Below are 20,408 nucleotides of genomic sequence, written 5' to 3' on the forward strand. Positions count from 1 at the left end.
GAGGAACTTACCTTTTGCGCATGGCTTTTTTTTCTGTTATCGAAGTGCAATCGGCTATCGAAAAATCCACAATACCAGCGTGTAATACCATGAATATAAAGGATCTGATACGAGTTGCCATTGAATACCATATTTTATTAAATTAGTTCAGGAATTGTGTTCCTCAGGCTCGCAGACGAACAAATTTCCTGATCAAGTTAATACTAGGTAAGTAAGTTTATTACATTGTAGTAGGGAAAACGCTAAGAACATCTGTGGCTACGCACCAACAGCTGCTCTCTCCCGTCATGTTTAACATTTTACCTGAGAAGATCATGCAAGAGACTCACCATGACCAATTAACACACCTCTATCTCTATCGGTGGTAGACCCGACTCCAACTTGAGATTAACCGATGAAATTGATTTCATTGGTGGCACCAACAGTGAACATCAAGATATCAACAAAAGACTATGAAAGAGCAGGAGCGTACGGGATTGATGTCAGCGCGGAGAAGTCAAAGATCATTATGAACAGCACGACCAACACAAGTGCGTTGAATATGATGGATCGACGTTTTAGACTATGCTGACGTGAAATAGATCGATTACGCAATCACGTTCTTTAATATTCATCAAAACAATATATTGTAAAAAAAAGAATGTCATGAGAAAAAAATGACAAAAAATCCATTTCATAAACAAAATACTCACAGTTGCTCATTAACATCGCATCTATGATCTATATACCCTTGATATTACAGAGTCATAAGAATCATGCACAGGTGTCATTCCCCCCCCCCCCCCAAATAGACCGTTTACAAGGCAACAATACATACATTGTAATGTTATATATATAATTAAGTTAATAATATCATGTAATGTTTTTCTATCGCTTTATGTGACGCTCTCTAATCCGTTTCTTTTGTACCAGGCGGTGTATTTTTTAAGAGATATGGAAAACACATTGACAGTTGATTCATAACGGGATCCCATAATTCAGCGGACACAATACCCCCTACGTTAACATCGGCGGCCACTTTGGGAAGCTATTGAAAAGGCTGTGCCACATGCGGTGCCAAATTTTCTGTATGCGGTGAACTCAAAAGGTTTAGTGGTTTTTAACGGTATCGGGTCCGTTCGCCCTAGTTACACGTTCGCCCTGGGTCCGTTCGCCCTGGGTTCGTTCGCCCTATATTATCATGTGCATATCGGGGTATGAACAGTTGATTGTTCACACATATAAGCAAGTTTGAACCTTAAGTTTTCATTAATTAATATAGTAAGAAATTAGTGAAAATAACTGGCCTTTGTTACAAACACGCTTACAAGTTAAAGAGCGCCGTTTTGATTTTTCACACATGCAAGCAAGTTTGTACCTTAGATTTCATCATAAATTAATATAATAAGCAATTAAGGAATATTACTGGCCTTTGTTACAAATACGCTTACAAGTTAAAGAGCGCCGTCTTTTATATTTCGGTAACACTTTTTTGTTTGATATGTTCGGAATAACCTAACTGTGAATTATCACAGTATATAAAATGGAGCTCAAATGTCTGGTTCTATTATTTCAAAAATGGATAATCTGTTGTGCATTTCGTGCAATTTGGAGGTACGACATGCGATTACACGCGACGTTTGTGAACGGTGGCAGCATCGGCTATGTGGAACTGGTTAGTTTAATTTAATTTGTCAATTGCATATAATAAAAACATATCGTACGTACTTTTTCTATATATTTTAATGTTCCTTAAGGATTTCATTATTTCCATCTAATGTAACTGGTAACGGGATCTTCATTTACGTACGATAAATTATTTAATAATAATAATTTATCATTCTGTCCATTACGGTCTTAGTGAATGTTGTCTCTATCGTATTTCATTTTCAATTAGCATTAAATGCTACCATTCTTCGACTTATGCGAAGTAGCGTTAAGCGCTAATATCCTTTGATCCATTATAGATGTAATTAATTAAAGAAGCTTGCGTTTGCGTTCTTGATTTGGTAAACAATTTAGATTGGAATTTGCTACTCGCTCTCTTAGCTTACTAAACTGTTTTATTATAGAACATCAATGTATTTTTCCATATGTTAGAGTTTGTAGCTCACCTAGCACAAAAAGTATACCGATGTGGTTTTGTGAAAAATGGGCTTAATGCGTGATACGGACTGCGCAATTCCTTAAGTATTTCTAACAATATACAATAGTTATTCTAAACAATATGCAATAGTTATTTTAAACAATATGTACTAGTCATTTTAAACAATATGCAATAGTTACTTTAAAAAATATGCAATAGTAATTATAAAATTTTGTTAATTGAAATTAGGTAAAACTTTATTAATTATGATTAATTAAAATTATTAAATAAGTTAAAATGGAAATTTAAATATTACAAATATGTACACAAGTGCATCATTTATTATTCTATATATAAGCTGTATATATTAAATTTATAAATTATTTGTACATTTATATGTGTAATATAGTCATTAAGATTATGAGATTTTGAGTGTAACTTCTTGCGTTGTTTATGGTTCTTTCATTCAGCAATATATAACCACCGTCTGTCGGATTATCTAAATTCTTGTATTCTTGTCGATCCCTGCATAGGCAAATAAATTTAAAATTCATATGAACATCATTGTATCTAAAAAAAACATCATCAATATTCAATTTACTAAACTGATCAACTTCCAATAATTCTCGCGTGTATTGCGCGGTGTGAAGTAGCAACCGGCCTTTATTGATCGGTGTCGATTAATTAAGAGATTATAGAGATAACGATCTGTGTTAATTGATTGATTGAGTGTCGTATTTACCTAATATAGTTAACATTGAGAACAATTACTAAATCATATAGAAATTAGTTATGTATAATATGATTATTAAGTTGAAACTATTATCCTAAAGAGTATACTTAATATTGATGCATGCATAAATCATGTTTATAAAACAGAACTGTTATTATCATTTTTTTTAGAAATTATCTTTAATATGATTATTAGCGTATGATTAAGATAATAAACATAAATTATGTAAATGAAACAGAGCGGTATATTTTAAATTGTGTAGAAATTGGTCTCAAAGAAAATGCTCAATTATAATAAATACACTAAGTAATAAGATTATTATTAATTAATTATAACAGAACTATATTTTAAGCAATTAAAGCCGTATTGTCAGTGAAATTTGCCGATGTCATTGTAAGTTCATGAAATTTGTATATATCGTCCGCAGAAAGCAGGCTCCATATGTATATACAAAGAGAACTGATGTATTTATGGAACGTGAATGATATATAAATCATTTACGTTTTTAAATAACTAAACAATAAGAGAAAATTACTGGCATTCGACGGCTTTGTTACAAACACGCTTACACGTTAAAGAGCACCTTCTTGTTTTTTCACACATATAGGCAAGTTTGTAGCTTAAATTGTCATTTATATATTAAAATGTTATAAAAGATAACAAATTTCGTTTTATTTATTGCTTCCCTGCTTTGATAATAAAATTTAGGGCGAACGGACCCAGGGCGAACAGGTTTTAGGGCGAACAGGATTTAGGGCGAACAGAAATTAGGGCGAACGGACCCGGATTCGTTTTTAACCACAATGTTCTATCAACGTATACAATTTTTTTAAACGAAATAGAAAATCATTGGTTATGTAAATATGTACTAAAAGTATGTTAAATTGTATTGTTTTTTTAATTAATTGGCTTATTTTAGTTTAATATTATTTATTTTATCAAAATAGTGAATTGTGTTTGCAATTTGATATATAAATAAAGTAAACAACCAAGGAGACTATTCGTTTGTTACAAATCTGTTATTTCATCTAGCGGTAAATGCAAACATGTCAATACACATTCAAAACAAATCACTGTCAAAACTATTGTTTATTGTTTGCAATCGGCAATACTAAATAATGTCGTTTGGTTGAAGTTAAATTTTTATTGGCAATCAAAATTAATAATCCTGATGTTAAATTTATAGGCTTTAAGTTAAAAGGTATAAACAAAAACAATGCAGCATCTCGACGTTTGTGGAAAAACATCGGGCAAGGTTTGGCACAGGAAACCTACCCCATCGACAGATAATGGGTATTCATCCCGTTTAAAAATTACAGTCCATTTTAATAACACGCATAGTAATGGCATTGTTTCTGTATCAAAAATTATTGTGAGCATCACAAGGAAGTTAATCTGTCTTACATTCTGCCCAGTTGCAATAGTAAAACTCCCAGCTATTGAAACTACGGCCGTACGGGTCGCTGGGAGTTGCAACTGCTCACCCGATTTTCCATAGAAACCCAGAATCCGGGCGGTAGTTTTATCGGAAATATTAGCCACAAACTATTTTCTAGCATAAATAAACACAAATAGATCGGATATATATCAATAATGCGCAAATTAAAACAACTTACATGATATGGTTTTTTGTTATGCTTGCATAATATTGATATTAATCCAAAGTTTCAAACACGTCAGCGGTTCATTGAAATGTCTATGTTATTGCAATTGTCAAATTCGAGTTATTCCGAATTCGAAAACACGCTGTAGACTATCTCAGGAATTCTCAGCGAGATAGATCTCTGATTGAAAATGTGCCTTTTTCTGATTTTGCTCGAATTTCAAAACTATTGTTCTAAGAGTGACATTAACTCAAAATTCCATGTCAAAAAATGATATTTCACATTTGTCGATAAAATTGAGCTCAATGCACGATTTGTTTGTAAAGATGTATTAGGTGTATTGAACTAAATTTTATCGACAAGTGTGAGAAATTATTTTTTGACATGGAATTTCGAGTTACTAAGAAGAACTCTGAGTACGTATGTACTTAAAAAAAACTCAGAGCATTCAAGAAGAACTAACATTCTGCCATGATTGAAAATGTGCCTTTTTCTGATTTTGCTCGAATTTCAAAATTATTGTTCTAAGAGTGACATTAACATGTCGTGAATCTGGTACATCAAAGCGTTGTCTTCAAGATCTATGTTACTTAAGATAGAATATTCCATATTCCTCTTGAGTTGCGGCTAATTTTCACAAAGATGTTACATCAAAAATTTTAATCATATCTGACTGGATCATTATAAACATGGGTCTTTATATTTTTTGCTTTTTTATGCCCCCTTTCGAAGAAAAGGGGGTATATAGTTTTCGCACTGTCCGTCAGTCTGTCACACTTTTCGTGTCCGCTCTCTAATTCAAATAGTTTTCATCCGATCTTTACCAAACTTGGTCAGAAGTTGTATCTAGACAATATCTAGGTCAAGTTCGAAAATGGGTCATGCCGGGTCAAAAACTAGGTCACGGGGTCACTTAGTGCATTTCAAGGATTTAGCATGGTGTCCGCTCTCTAATTGAAGTAGTTTTCATCTGATCTTTACCAAACTTGGTCAGAAGTTGTATCAAGACAATATCTAGGCCAAGTTCGAATATGGGTCATGGCTGCTCAAAAACTAGGTCACGGAGTCACTTAGTGCATTTCAAGGATTTAGCATGGTGTCCGCTCTCTAATTGAAGTAGTTTTCATCTGATCTTTACCAAACTTGGGCAGAAGTTGTATCAAGACAAAATCTAGGTCAAGTTTGAATATGGGTCATGCCGGGTCAAAAACTAGGTCACGGGGTCACTGTGCATTTCAAGGATTTAGCATGGTGTCCGCTCTCTGGTTTATGTGGCTTTCTGATTTATTTTGATAATCTAATACATTTTTATGCCCCCGAAGGAGGGCATATAGTGATCAGACTGACCGTCCGTCTGTCCGTCACACTTTGCTTTTAGATTTCGAAAAATGCTCATAACTTCTATGTCGGTTCAGATAGCAATTTCATATTTGAAATGCATGTGTATATGGACAAGGCCTTTCCATACGCACACAAATTTTGACCCCTGTGACCTTGACCTTGAACTACATGTACGGGTTCGCGTTTAGGTTTCGAAATCTGCGTTTAGGTTTCGAAAAAAGCTCATAACTTCTACCAAGTGTTTATAGGGGACATAAGTCATCCTATGGTGACAGCTCTTGTTAAAAAGGTTTATTGTCTGATTGTCTGTAAACTTCAAAATAATCAACTGTGTTGATAGTGTTAAACCACAATCTTTAAAATAAGGTTCATCTTGAGGCTTTGATTCTGATTATCTGTTAAAATTTCAAGCTTTTCATGCTATTACCTATTTATTTTAGCTTGATTGCTTCGAAAGCCTCTCGCTCATTAAAATGCTTTCTAGTGCGTTTCCTAGGTGTATAACCAGTACTTGGTGTCTTTTGGGGACATCTAAAGAACCTCCCACAGTGGGGATTGACCCGTGACCTCCCTGTCTCTAGGGGGACTCCTTATCCATTGCACAGGGCGACCTGATTTTCTAGTTATAAAAAGCCTTAAAACTTGATTTGCAGGGGAGGCTAATTTCTTGTGAAAAAATGTCAACAGACCATGAAGGATGGAACATACTATCAAATAAATTATTTTTGTGATTTTATACACTAATTGTCATAGTTAAGGCACACAAGGCAATTAAAAAATTCCTTCTTTATGGTACTTGTAATGTGTTGTTGTTTTTTCTAAAATAATACATTTTTTTTTTACCAGGATGCCTTTTGGACCATTCCAGTTTGTATAGCTAATTGAAGACACATTTAAATTTAGCATTAAAGAACAATAACATTTGAGTTTATTGAAAGCAAACCTTGTTATTGTATCAATAATTTTTCATATGTTGAACTTTTTTTATGTGCTTGTAAAATTGTTTTGTTTTCCAGTAGTTGTTTAGTTATTATAATATATGTGTTGTTAATACAGGGTCATGGTCAACATCACTCACACTTCAGCCAGTACCATCTCCAAGGGAAGAGCAGTGCGCTTTATGCATTCAGCTTTTGACAACACTGGAGAGGCATTCATGGCAGGGGACCATCAGGGGAATGTTTACATGTTTGACCTTGCCAAAAACAGGTATGTCTTGTGTAACTGCTGCGTAATTTAGCATTGCTTTTAAATGGTATTATAATAAAATTGCTATAAATATATATAAATATAAATATATTGCGATAATAGAGGTTTCTATGGCGTAGTTGATATGGCGTCTGCCTAGCAACCAGGATGTCATAGTTTAAATCTGTGATTGTGGGAGCGTTCTTAAAATTTTCCCCAAAGACACCAGGTACTGGTTCTACCCATTAGCATTGCAATAAGATTTCTGCTTCTGATACAATCTAGCTACAATAAATTGGCTTAAACTAAAACTTAATTGTAGCATTTCCGATATCAGACTGTTCATTAATTTTGGGAAGACTGCTGCACAGAAGTCTTATAATGAAGGAATTAAAAGGAATTTATTAAAACAATTTCAGGTTTTCACTTGTGCAGAAATGTGGGACACCTTGTACATCACTGGCTCTAGGTCTGCGCAAGAAGTCAGAGTTCTTGATCGGACTTTCTGATTATTCACTTAAATGTTATGATACAGGTAGGCACTTGAATCCTTTTCTTTAATTAAGTAATTTTACTCTTTGAAGTTTATGTAAAATCTAGAAAGATAACAAGTTTGTTTTGGCTGAATTTTTATTCTTCTAAAGGAGTGTTATTTAGTGGTTGCACTGTCTGTTTGTTGGTGGTTGTGCGTGTGTGTGTGGGGGGGGCGGGGTATGTTATTCCAGTTGTTTTTATGCCCCCGAAGGAGGGCATATAGTGATCGGACCGTCCGTCCATCTGTCCGTCACACTTTGCGTCTAGGTTTCGAAAAATGCTCATAACTTCTGTCACTTCAGATAGCAATTTCATGCATGTGTATGTGGACACTGTCTTTCCATACGCACACAAACTTTGACCCCTGTGACCTTGACCTTGAACTTAGGGTCCGCGTTTATGTTTCAAATTCTGCGTTTCGCTTTCGAAAAAAGCTCATACATTGTAACTTCTATCAAGCGTTTATAGAGGACATAAGTCATCCGTTGACAGCTCTTGTTTCATTCTCTAATTTTTATTTCCCTGTAAGGATTTTTAATACTACCTTTGATTATCGTTCCCCATGACCAGAGGGTGTGGCGCTTACAATGCTAATTTCTTCTCAGTGAGAGTTCAAGGTAACCATTCAAGCCATCAAGATCAAAGGTCACTAGTTTTCCTTTCTTATTGTGACTATTTTTTTACATTTTCTTATTCATCAATTACATGGTAAGCATATAATTTGGTGCCACACTATTGACTTGCATTTTTTCTTTGTATGTTTAAAAAAACTATTTCTTTGAGCAACACATTGTGATATTTGCTCAATATTCCTGTCAAAGATGCAATAGTTAAACATTCTGCGCTCATTAAACTGATATTTTTCGTTCTTTTATGTTAAAGTCCTAGGACATTGAAAATGTCTGTCATAATCATTTGAAGAATTACTTTTTATTATTGTGTGAAACAAGTGAGTTATTCCTATATCACTTAAAAAAGTGAGACATGAATTCAATTTTTATAGTTTAATAATGTATAATACTTTGTCATGCCACTGCACCATCTGATGTTTAACTGTTGTGCCTTGTTTATCTTACTGTTCAGACACAAAAGAGATGGTGGCGTGGATGAAGGGTCATGAGTCTGCCATCCACAGTATCTCTGTGCACGCCTCGGGTCGCTACGCCCTCACCACGTCAGCTGACACCGCCCAACTGTGGGACCTTGACACCTTCCAGAGGAAGAGAAAACTCACCATCAAGGAGGACGTTGGCATCATACAGGTACTAGTATTGCTGAGATATTAGCTGTACTAGTATTGCTGAGATATTAGCTGTACTAGTATTGCTGAGATATTAGCTGTACTAGTATTGCTGAGATATTAGCTGTACTAGTATTGCTGAGATATAAGCTGTTCTAGTATTGCTGAGATATTAGCTGTACTAGTATTGCTGAGATATTAGCTGTACTAGTATTGCTGAGATATTAGCTGTACTAGTATTGATGAGATATTAGCTGTACTAGTATTGCTGAGATATAAGCTGTACTAGTATTGCTGAGATATTAGCTGTACTAGTATTGCTGAGATATTAGCTGTACTAGTATTGCTGAGATATTAGCTGTACTAGTATTGCTGAGATATTAGCTGTACTAGTATTGCTGAGATATTAGCTGTACTAGTATTGCTGAGATATTAGCTGTACTAGTATTGCTGAGATATATGCTGGACAAGCACTCTTCAAAAATTAAGTGTAAATGTTGTCATTATTCAAGTATTGCTGGAATATTAATTAGCTGGACACGTATGTGTAAATCTGTTCAGAAATTTAGTACATGTCCTTGTGTTTGTTAAAAAGTTGTACACAGTGTTTTAGTTTCAAAGTGTTTTTGGCAATGGTTTATGCTTAATATTGTTTAGGCTAATTTAGCTTATCATGTGGTAAATGCTAACCGCAAAATGAAAGAAATAGAAAAACTGCTATTAATCAGGCATGTTTTGGCGCCTCATTTCAAATTTTCATGAAATATGGTGGTGAACAAATGACTTGTGATGATAATCTGTATGATATGTCAAGGATAAACATTAAAGAGCATTTTTTGTTTGCTCTTCATACATTTGATTTAATAACATGGGTTGCCCACTTTCTAGTTGTTAAGCAGTTTGTGTGAAGACTTAATCATTATTTCCACAAAAACATGCATTATTCAATTTTATTTGAAGACTGCCAGTAATGATTGAAGGTGCTTGTGAAAAGTCTTTCGTGTTTTCATCTTGCTTGTTTCTGAGAATGCCCTGATTGTCAGTGACTGCAATTGTCATTTTCAGTTTCTGTAAAACATTTCAGTTGCGTTCTGAGAAAACTGGGCTTCATGCATGTTTGTAAAGTGTCGTCCCAGATTAGCCTGTGCAGTCCGCACAGGCTAATCAGGGACGACACTTTCCGCTTTTATGACATTTTTTCGTTTAAATGAAGTCTCTTCTTATAAAAAAATCCAATTTAGGCGGAAAGTGTCGTCCCTGATTAGCCTGTGCAATCCGCGGACGACACTTTACGCATATGCATTAAGCCCAGTTTTCTCAGAATATGGCTCATTTAATTGCATTTCTCTATGACAGGTATTCTTCCTGCCTCTCAGCAACACCATCATCACAGGGTTCAGAGATGACACAATATTCGCCTGGGAGTCAGATTCTCTCACTTGTAAATTTCAACTGCCAACACCGCCTGGGAAATCACCGCAGTACCGAAGTTTTGCAGCCACCAAGTGAGTGATATTTGTTCTTGTAAATGGATAGCAAAATTAGTTCTGTGAAAAAATTATTTGCTTGCCATTTAATATGACTGAAATAATTGGTTTTAAAGGCATTTATTGAATTTATAGTTATACTACTATTTATAATTATGTGTTCATAGCTAATTTTTCAATAATGGCTTTTATGTTTATTACCTGCTAATTAAACAATATCTCTTACATGTTTGAAATTATGCAATAGAAAGTAATTTGATTGTTCTTTGTACGATTTTGTACGATTGACAGCAATTATGAAATAGAAAGTAATTTGGTTGTTTTTTGTACGATTGACAGTGAATACTAGAACCCGATTGTAGGCGGAATGGTTGTGAAAGCAATCTTTCAAATTGTTAACATTGATCAAATACTTGACTTAGATATGAACTGTTTGTCCACCTAAATAAAATCCTTTATGAACCATTTGCATATTTAAGCCCCAACACAGTGTCAACAATCTAAATGCATGCATAGGCATATGTCACGAAGTCAGACTTTAAGAATAAAGAATGTACTTATGATAACCAGACCTGTTTACTTCTACGGATTCGCCGTAGTTACTACGGATTATTTGGCTAAACTACTCACTACGGATTTGTACTGAAAAACTACGGATCCATCGATCAAAATGGTCAAAGTTCAGTTTTTAATTGTACTTTCGCTTATTTTTGGTCTTTGCGGGTAATTTATCAATCATAATCATTTTGGCGCTTGCGTAGTAAGAAACGTTAAAATTCAAGCCTCCCGGGGAACGAGTGCTGATCGAGCTTGTTGAGTCGTCACCGAACAACAACTGACTTGCGTATTGGTTCGCAAATTTAGCCGAATATATACGATTTTACGTTGCTATTCAGAATACACATCTCTCTCTCTATTGCGGAGAATACCGACGATAGTCGATGTATCGGGATTGAGCACGCCTGTTTTTACACAAGTCCAAGATGGCTGCAAGCAGACGAGAAATGGCGATTAAAGGCAAAAATAATAAATACCATTCAAATTAACAACGGATATCATATGGTCATTAGGGAATAATGAAATGCGTGTGTCAATTCACGAAAAATACTACGTTTGAGATTAAAATAAAATATTTCTCAAAAATATGCACCGTGAATGTGCGTCACGGAAACAAGTGTTGGAAAATTGTAGTTCAGTCTACTCACAAAGTAAAAGCATTTATTATAATGAGTATCATTTGCAAAAGGAAAGAGACAAACATGATTTGATTTATATGTTAGTGGATGTGTAACTCAGATTCATATGCATATTCTGCTTTATTATGTTTGTTACGCTGTACGATGCTGTCTGGTAAATTAATCTTGCGCAGTTAAGGGTCAATTGGTTTAAAAACATGTTCTTTTATAAATTGACAACAAAATATCTAAATTTATTATGGAAATAAAAAATTCATGTGCTTATTAACACAAAAATATCTGATTAATTCAGTGAAGAACTGTCTGATTTGATTTCAAAACAAACATGACTCACCTCATTTTCAAACTATCACAGTGTCCGGTAATCTTGTGCACTTTCTGTAATAACCTCGTTTAGGCAAAATTGTAGACATATGGTGTCCAATTATTGACAAAAAAAAACATTCCAGAAAAATATTTTTAAAATCAGTTTGTAAAACCATTTAAATTAAATGTGGATTTCTAGTGCAGTTTTTGTTCACTACAAATCAACAAATAATATAGTCACAAGTAATAGTGTACAATTAATATAAAAGTACCAGTATGCGTGAAAAAAAATGTTTATGCATAACGGGTTTGATTTTATCACGATCATGCTTCCATAGTTAACAGAAAATATCAAAACTAGGCCATTGTGCATGCGGAGATCATACCAAATTGGTTTGACAGAATGTCGGGAAATTATGGACTATGTCGGTCTGATGCGATATATTTTTATGGCCAAAATACCATAACTGATCGGATATTGTGCAATGGAATGCTAAATTACACGTTGGATTTATGAATTCTTAATTTAAAGTATGAAAACGCTAAAGACTGCAGGGAATTTGTGATTCATTTCGATTTTTTTGTAAGTGGGCCAGTGTTTACGATGTATAGTGATGACGCAACCGGTGCTTAAATGTAATGGTCGAATTTAATTTTGCATGAAATACGTACCTTTTAAATCCTTTAATTATTAAAAATGTGAAATTCCATCTTGCATCACTAAAGAAAACCATTTGTCGTCTGCGAGATTCGCAAATGCGAAGTGCGCAAGATTACCGGACGCGCAAGATTACCAGACTTAACTGTACAGTTTAATAAATTTGTACCATCATGTTATGCGCACAATGAAATTAATTAGTAAAATACTAATTTGTGAGAAAATTACAAGAAGACGGGCCAAGATAGCTTCAAAGCTAAAATTATGGCCCTACCATCCAGGTATCCAGGTATGAAATAGCATTGAACTGAGGTTGTCAAGTGCAAGATATTGAAAGGTAAACAAATGAAATATATTATTTTAACTCCATTTAATACATTATTAACACAACAAGAACACTAAAGGGTGTTTGTCAATATTTGTTTATGTTTTCCCCTTATGATATTTAATTTTTTTTAAAATACTGAATTAAATTAATAGCTACTCTTAAAGAGCTTATGATCAAATGGTGTATTTAAGAATCTATAGATTATAGTAAGTTTAATATGCATGTGCAGTGGTTTTTTTATGGCAATTTCGGGGCCGATATTCGGCCCCATTCCCCTCAAAAAAGAGTATATATTTTTCCCCCATTTTGTGAAAAAAATCCCCTCCAGAAGTAATTATTTTAATTATTATAAAGTTTTATATTAAATTAGATTAGTTTTTTCCAAATCGGTGGACTTTTCACATGAATTGCATTTTTCTCCCAAAATGGCCAGGAAAAGGCCTGATGTATCTATATTTTGTCAATATTTGTTGATAAAAACATTCCAATTTGGTCCATTTTATTGATAAAAAATGCTCAAATTTGCCATTTAATTAAAAAAAAACTCAATTCGACTCAAAATGGCTAAGAAAACTGAGACTGTGCATGAAGGCTGAACTGTCTGAAACTAATGTTGAACAAATCATTGATATATATTTCAGAAAAAGGACAGACACATTCTGCTGTGAATATAATATTTATACAAACATGTGTATTCATATAATAAATATCATTACATATAAAAGAGTAAATTTTTTATTTTCCCCTTTTCCTAAAAAACTACGCATTTTTTCCCCTTTGGACGGGCCCCGCTGCCATTCCATGTGGATGGATATTAATTAAATATTGTCTTAATTGTAAGAAGACATTAAAGCAGCACTTTATAATATAAAAATGCTGTCAAACATGCACTTAAAAACAATTTTAATTCTGTTACTTATAATCATATTTATAATGCTTAATGTTTCCCAATTTCTTGGTTTATAGCGCTATTTTTTCCAATTTCATGGTTTATCGCGCCATTTTTCCCAATCCAAATGGCAAAGGCTGTAACAAATAAAAGCAAATAAAATCACTTAACAGATTTAATTATTAGCAAGTACATTCATCTAATGCTTTATGTACCGTTAAACTGATATGTGACCCAGTCATGGTGTTTTAATGCTCAAAATGATTAAAAAGGTTAAAACTACTGACAACAGCCCAAAACTACTGAGAGATGCCCTCCATTCTACTGAGAAGCAATCGGTAGGGTAAACAGGTCTGGATAACAATATTAAATTTTCAAATACAGGTATACTGGTTACATGGGTACCTTATGTCATTTACGTATCATTTTATAAAGAAATAATTATGACATGAAAGATGTTTAACCCTGTTCCCTATAAAAGCAAAGGGAAAATGGCTTTTGCAACCAGCATAAAACCAAAACAGCCTGTGAGTAACTCATAGTCTGTTCAGGTTTTATGATGTTTGCTGCTCATCAGTATCTAAGGGTTGGAAATGAAGCTTTTAAAAATTGTATTTATTAAGAAAGGTCTTTAATTAAATTTAACTTTCTAAGGGACAACAAATGTGTAAAAATACTTATCAAAGTGGTAAAGGATTAAAACCCCAAGGAAGATTCAACATTAACGATCCTTTTGAACGATCAGGTTAAGAATATTGTTCTCATTGTTATTCTTTAAGTCTAAACCTGGGTCATATGACTTTGGGCCCTGTTTGTTGTAGGGATGGTCGTATTCTGGCGGCCGGAGGCAAGTCACGGTTCATCCACCTTTGGGCTCTGGATACACGGAAGCTGCTGAGAATCGTAGAGATGCCTGACAAAGTCACCTCCATCAAACAGCTGCTGTTCCTTTCAGAGAATTTTGATGAAGGTGCAAGTCAGGTAATAGAACCTGGAAAAAACAACACACAGCTGAATACACATGTATTGTAATCTTTGGTTGGCTGGAAATTGAAGTTAAAAAATACATTTTTGTGTGAAGAAAGTGAACTTTCATGTCGAGAAAATTGCTTTATTAGGATATACAAGGGTAATAGATCTTTGTAAAATATGAATAACAAATTTTATATCTTGAGTTTATAAACTACTGCAAGGGCATTAGTTTTGTACATTTTCTGAACATTATTTTTTTGTTGTATCAAACTACTTGAGTTGTTTAGTCTAACTGATGACAAATATAAAGGGTGATGCACTCAAAAAATAAACAAAGAATAATTTGTTTGAAATCAAAAGCCCAGGAAAAAAACTTTCAATAAACAACTTCCAGCTCTATTCTTCTCCCATATTTAACATACACAACATTTTCAATGTTGCTGATGCAGGTGCTTGGGGTGCTATGCCAGGACGGCATTCTCAGGTTCATCAACATCCACACATGCAAGCTCCTGTTTGATGTTGGGGAGGTAGGCAACAAGGTGAACAATGTCACTGCCAGCCCTAATGGCCGCTATATAGTCACGGTGAATGAAGACGGAACGATGAACGTCTGCTGTCTCCAGGCTCTGTCCTCAGAGATAAACAAGGTTGGGCTATTATCATGTATATGCTACATTGTTAGCTAATGAGCTGGGTAGGGGATATATACAGTCAGTGATTGTATAATACCTCATATGTGAGCCTCTAGAATAAGAAAAATCGGAAAAATAACATTTACCCTTTACCACTTAGATGCTTATTTTTACGCATTTCTAGTCAATTAAAAAGATAAATTTAATCAAAACCCTTTTTTATGCCCCCGGATCGAATGATCAGGGGTATATTGTTTTTGGCCTGTCTGTCTGTCACTCATTAATTGTATGTGTGTGTCCCAAAACTTTAACTTTGGTTATAACGTTTGAAGATAGCAACTTGATATTTGGCATGCATGTGTATCTTATGGAGCTGCACATTTTGAGTGGTGAAAGATCAAGGTCATCCTTCAAGGTCAAAGGTCAAATATATGGCTTTAAAGCGGCGCAGTAGGGGGACATTGGGTTTCACAAACACATCTCTTGTACTGTATTCAAGTTGTAAAGGCTTCATTCCAACCCTAAGATACTGATGAGCAGCAAACAGCATAAAACCTGAACAGACTGCCAGTTACTCGCATGCTGTTCTGGTTTTATGCTGTTTGCACATAACCATTTTCACTTAGCTTCTGAGTGGGAAAAGGTTGAACACATAATACTATCAGGTTGGCTGTTATTAGTTACATTACTAGTAACTGAGCAGGGCATGGGGTAAATACTCTAAGTGGCTTTATGCCAGCTTCTAGAATAAGAAAAACCTGGAAAATTATACAAGACACATAATGATGAATCATATTAGGGAAATGAAAAAAAATGTACAAAAATAAGCCAATGGCCATTTTATTCTTTTAACCAAGCAGATAGAATCATTTTTGGTGAGATATAATTTCATACTTTATATCTGGGAAAGGATTATTTTAGTATGTGAATTTCAAATAACACAATACAAAGTTATAATATTTTTATTTTTCCTTTCCATAGCAAGCAATAACAAATGACTAGAAATATAGACTAGGTTAAATGATCAAACTTTTTCATTAAGAACACAATTTTAGTTGGAGAAATTGAGCTGCAACATCAAAAACAGAAAAAGTATATATCAGGAATGATTACCCCAAATGGCCTTCCTAATTTTAAGTAACTGACAGTCAAAGCAAAATTATTATTAACAATAGTTAGCAAATCTTCAACGTTAATCACAATGTTATCCAAATCCGCAAAGTAATGCAATATCTGAATCCGCTAAGCTATGCAATATCCAAATCCGCAAAGTTATGCAATAGCCACATCCACAAAGTTCCACAATCTAAAGCAATTCAATTCTGAAATATGCAAATCCGCAAAGTGACTAATTTTTTGTAAAGAAGTAATTTTTAAATGAATAGAAGGTAACCACCAATGTATTGATTAATACTCAGCAATCCTAAGACAGCTGGCCATACCAAAGTAGCACCCTCATATATTGAAAATTGAAAAACTCCTACCAAAGGAGACTGTCAGTTACTTGAATTTTCCAGCCATAAGAAATTTTTGCAAGAAAATATATCCACCAAAAGTTCAGATTACTTTACCTGTTAAAGTATGCTGCTGCTCTCCTGGTCAAATATGGTAATGCTTTACCTGACACCTCTTCACACTTGTCAAAGTGCGAGTTTTTTCCTTTTTTTTGTAAGGAATATTATAATGGTCAAAGAATGCAAAATGAATGTGTACACAATAAAACATTGTACAGTTCATCTTTAGCCCCCTGCCCCCCTTGTGAAAGTCGTGACAAACAACAAGATGTCCAACAACACTGTTACCTCAGAAAAGTCTGATCGATCTTCTAAGAGCTCCAAGCGAGCTCGACCAGTGTCAGCCCCGAACCTGAGAGGGAAAGAGAACAGGGCAAGGTCAAATGGAGAAGCAGAGTCTGACGTGGTATGTTATTTACTTTAAAGTAATTTTATTCCCTGCTGAATGCTGATGGTTATTGTTTTGGTGTTGTCTGTCAGTCCATTTGTCTGTCACAAACTTTTGCAGGGAAAAACTTTTCATAATGAACTTAACGGGTTTATAGATATCCATCAGAAGTGGCATGCACATAAACTGTAACCCTTCACTTTCTTAAGTAAGAGAAATTGCCCTTTGTTGTTTTTATGCCCCAGGTAGGGTGGCATATAGCAGTTGAACTGTCCATCAGTCAGTATGTGTGTATGTCAGTATGTGTGTATGTCAGTCTGTCCGTCCGTGCAGAAAAAAAAACTTTAACGTTGGCCATAACTTTTGCATTATTGAAGATAGAAACTTGATATTTGGCATGCATGTGCATCTCACGGAGCTGCACATTTTGAGTGGTGAAAGGTGAAGGTCAAGGTTATCCTTCAAGGTCAAATGTCTAATATATGGCGTCTGTCCGTCCGTCCAAAAACTTTAACATTGGCCATAAAAATTTTCACTATTGAAGATAGCAACTTGATATTTGGCATGCATGTGTATCTCATGGAGCTGAACATTTTTAGTGGTGAAAGGTGAAGGTCAAGGTCATCCTTCAAGGTCAAATGTCAAATATATGGCGTCTGTCCGTCCAAAAACTTTAATATTGGCCATAACTTTTTCAATATTGAAAATAGCAACTTGATATTTGGCATGCATGTGCATCTCACTGAACTGCACATTTTGAGTGGTGAAAGGTGAAGGTCAAGGTCATACTTCAAGGTCAAATGTCTAATATATGGCGTCTCTCCGTCCGTCCAAAAACTTTAACATTGGCCATAACTTTTTCACAATTGAAGATAGCAACTTGATATTTGGCATGCATGTGTATCTCATGGAGCTGAACATTTTGAGTGGTGAAAGGTGAAGGTCAAGGTCAAATGTCAAATATATGGCGTTTGTCCGTCCGAAAACTTTAATATTGGCCATTACTTTTTCAATATTGAAGATAGCAACTTGATATTTGACTGCCTGTGCATCTCACGGAGCTGCACATTTTGAGTGGTGAAAGGTCAAGGTCATACTTAAAGGTCAAATGTCTAATATATGGCGTCTGTCCGTCCGTCCAAAAACTTTAACATTGGCCATAACTTTTTCACTATTGAAGAAAGCAACTTGATATTTGGCATGCATGTGAATCTCATGGAGCTGAAAATTTTGAGTGGTGAAAGTGGAAGGTCAAGGTCATCCTTCAAGGTCAAATATCAAATATATGGCGTCTGTCTGTCCGAAAACTTTCCCATTGGCCATTACTTTTTCAATATTGAAGATAGCAACTTGATATTTGGCATGCAATTGCATGTGTATCTCATGAAGCTGCACATTTTGAGTGGCGGAAGTTCAAGGTCAAGGTCATCCTTTAAGGTCAAAGGTCAAAAAAAAAAAAAAAATCAAAGCGGCGTTCTCATAAAGCTGCACATTGTGAGTGATGGAAGTTCAAGGTCAAGGTCATCCTTCAAGGTCAAAGGTTGAAAAAAAAAAAATCTTCAAAGCGGCGTTCTCATGAAGCTGCACATTTTGAGTTGTGAAAGTTCAAGGTCAAGGTCATCTTCCAAGGTCAAAGGTCAAAAAAAATTTTTTATTTCAAAGCGGCACAATAGGGGGCATTGTGTTTCTGACGAACACATCTCTTGTTGTATGATGTTATTTTGAGGGCTATAACTCAGAAACTTTTCAAGATTTCAACATGAAACTTGTTTGTATAGATATCAATGAGGAAAAGTGCCATGAGGAAGAACCATAACCGTACACATTCTTAAATATTTCCCTTTGTTGTTTTATTTGATGGAACTCTTCTGGGCTATATCTCATTAACGATACATGGCTTCAACATAAAACTTAATGGGTGTAAAGATATCATTGAGGAGAAGTGCCATGCATAAGAACCATAACCCTTCAATTTCTTATATAGGAGGTGTTGCTTGTTCGTTGTTTGTGTATGTTTTCCTTTAGTTTTGCACCCATCCATAAACAAAACTTTTCTGGCAAACTTTATTTATTCAATGAATTTTCTTGTTGTGTATGTTTAAAATGTTAAAAATTTGGGATTGTATGGTGTTTTGTTTACTATAAGCTTCATCAGTTGAAATCACTGAAAAATATTAAGCATTTTATAGAGTGCTCATTAATTAAACCAATTACCAAGAACATCTTTCTGTCTGTCCGTATAAAAAAGCTTGTCAGTATGTGTGCACTTTTCAACATACAACATAAAACTTGCAGGCATTTTTGCTTATGATATACTGTAGTACTTATAGTCATGTGTTATAAATGACAAAAGTTAATTAGTTATTGCCCCTTTTTCAACTTAAGACATTCTGTAAAGTGATTCTACATATTAAGACATTAGGCATTTGAGATATTTTTGTCAGTTTTGTGAGAAATTCTTGTTATGTTATGTGTTTCCAGTGGGTTATATATTTTATTGTTTGTTACAGAATGAACTACCAGAAGGACTGAATATGGAGAGATTGCAGGCAATATTGAAGGGCTACTATGAATACCCTGGCAAATACAGGTATCTCAATTTAGAGAGCAACTACAGGTAACATGCAGCTTAACCAATGATAGCCTATTTTATATTTTTATTTTCTATATGCTGAGTTGCCTTCGTCTTTAACAACTGACTATGAAAGATTAATAAGCCTTGTTCTGGGAAAACTGGGCTTAATGCATGTTAGTAAAGTGTCATACCAGATTAGCCTGTCGCGAACGCCCTATCAGGAACAACACTTTCTGCCCTAACTGGATATTGATTTAAAAGACACTTCCATTAAACAAAAAATACCATACAAGCCGACTGCACAGGCTAATCTAGTACAACACTTCATGCAAACATTAAGCCCACTTTTCTGTGATCAAGGCTCAATTTAGTATATATATCTTGCATGTTGTTTTCCCTTCAGGATGTTTATCTGGCGTTCCATCCTGAGGCTTCCAGAAAATCACTCAGCCTACGCGGCCCTTGTGGACAAGGGAACACACCCGGCATTTGAGAAGCTCAACGATGAGTACCCCATCAAGAGCCGCAGGCTGCTGAGAATTCTGCAGAGGTATCCCTTCCCTGCTTCCCACTTGTTTCTTTTTAATGATCATTCAAATATTGATCTTACATGTGTGTGTTTTATTATGGAGACTGTGTATCAGTTAATGTTAAGGTTATAGACAATATAAAAAACTAAATGTAATACATTTTTAAAGGACTTCAGGATAAGACATGCTTAAATTTTGTCAACATTGTTTCTATTAAGAGATACA

General features: G+C 34.7%; 1 protein-coding gene across 1 annotated transcript in view; it reads left to right on the top strand.

Moving 5' to 3' along the window:
- The first annotated feature begins 3,834 nt into the window (after window positions 1-3,834).
- The window catches only part of LOC127845666 (TBC1 domain family member 31-like), a 50,819-nt gene continuing 34,245 nt past the window's right edge, over window positions 3,835-20,408 (top strand). The window contains exons 1-10 of the mRNA XM_052376711.1: window positions 3,835-4,091; window positions 6,800-6,952; window positions 7,351-7,466; window positions 8,549-8,727; window positions 10,062-10,210; window positions 14,391-14,550; window positions 14,991-15,191; window positions 16,920-17,096; window positions 19,589-19,668; window positions 20,057-20,203. Of these exons, the coding sequence (XP_052232671.1) occupies window positions 4,015-4,091; window positions 6,800-6,952; window positions 7,351-7,466; window positions 8,549-8,727; window positions 10,062-10,210; window positions 14,391-14,550; window positions 14,991-15,191; window positions 16,920-17,096; window positions 19,589-19,668; window positions 20,057-20,203 (1,439 nt within the window). The 5' untranslated portion in view covers window positions 3,835-4,014. The remainder of the gene's footprint in view (window positions 4,092-6,799; window positions 6,953-7,350; window positions 7,467-8,548; window positions 8,728-10,061; window positions 10,211-14,390; window positions 14,551-14,990; window positions 15,192-16,919; window positions 17,097-19,588; window positions 19,669-20,056; window positions 20,204-20,408) is intronic.

The sequence above is a fragment of the Dreissena polymorpha genome, chromosome 9 (assembly GCF_020536995.1).
Source record: "Dreissena polymorpha isolate Duluth1 chromosome 9, UMN_Dpol_1.0, whole genome shotgun sequence".
Taxonomy (NCBI): domain Eukaryota; kingdom Metazoa; phylum Mollusca; class Bivalvia; order Myida; family Dreissenidae; genus Dreissena; species Dreissena polymorpha.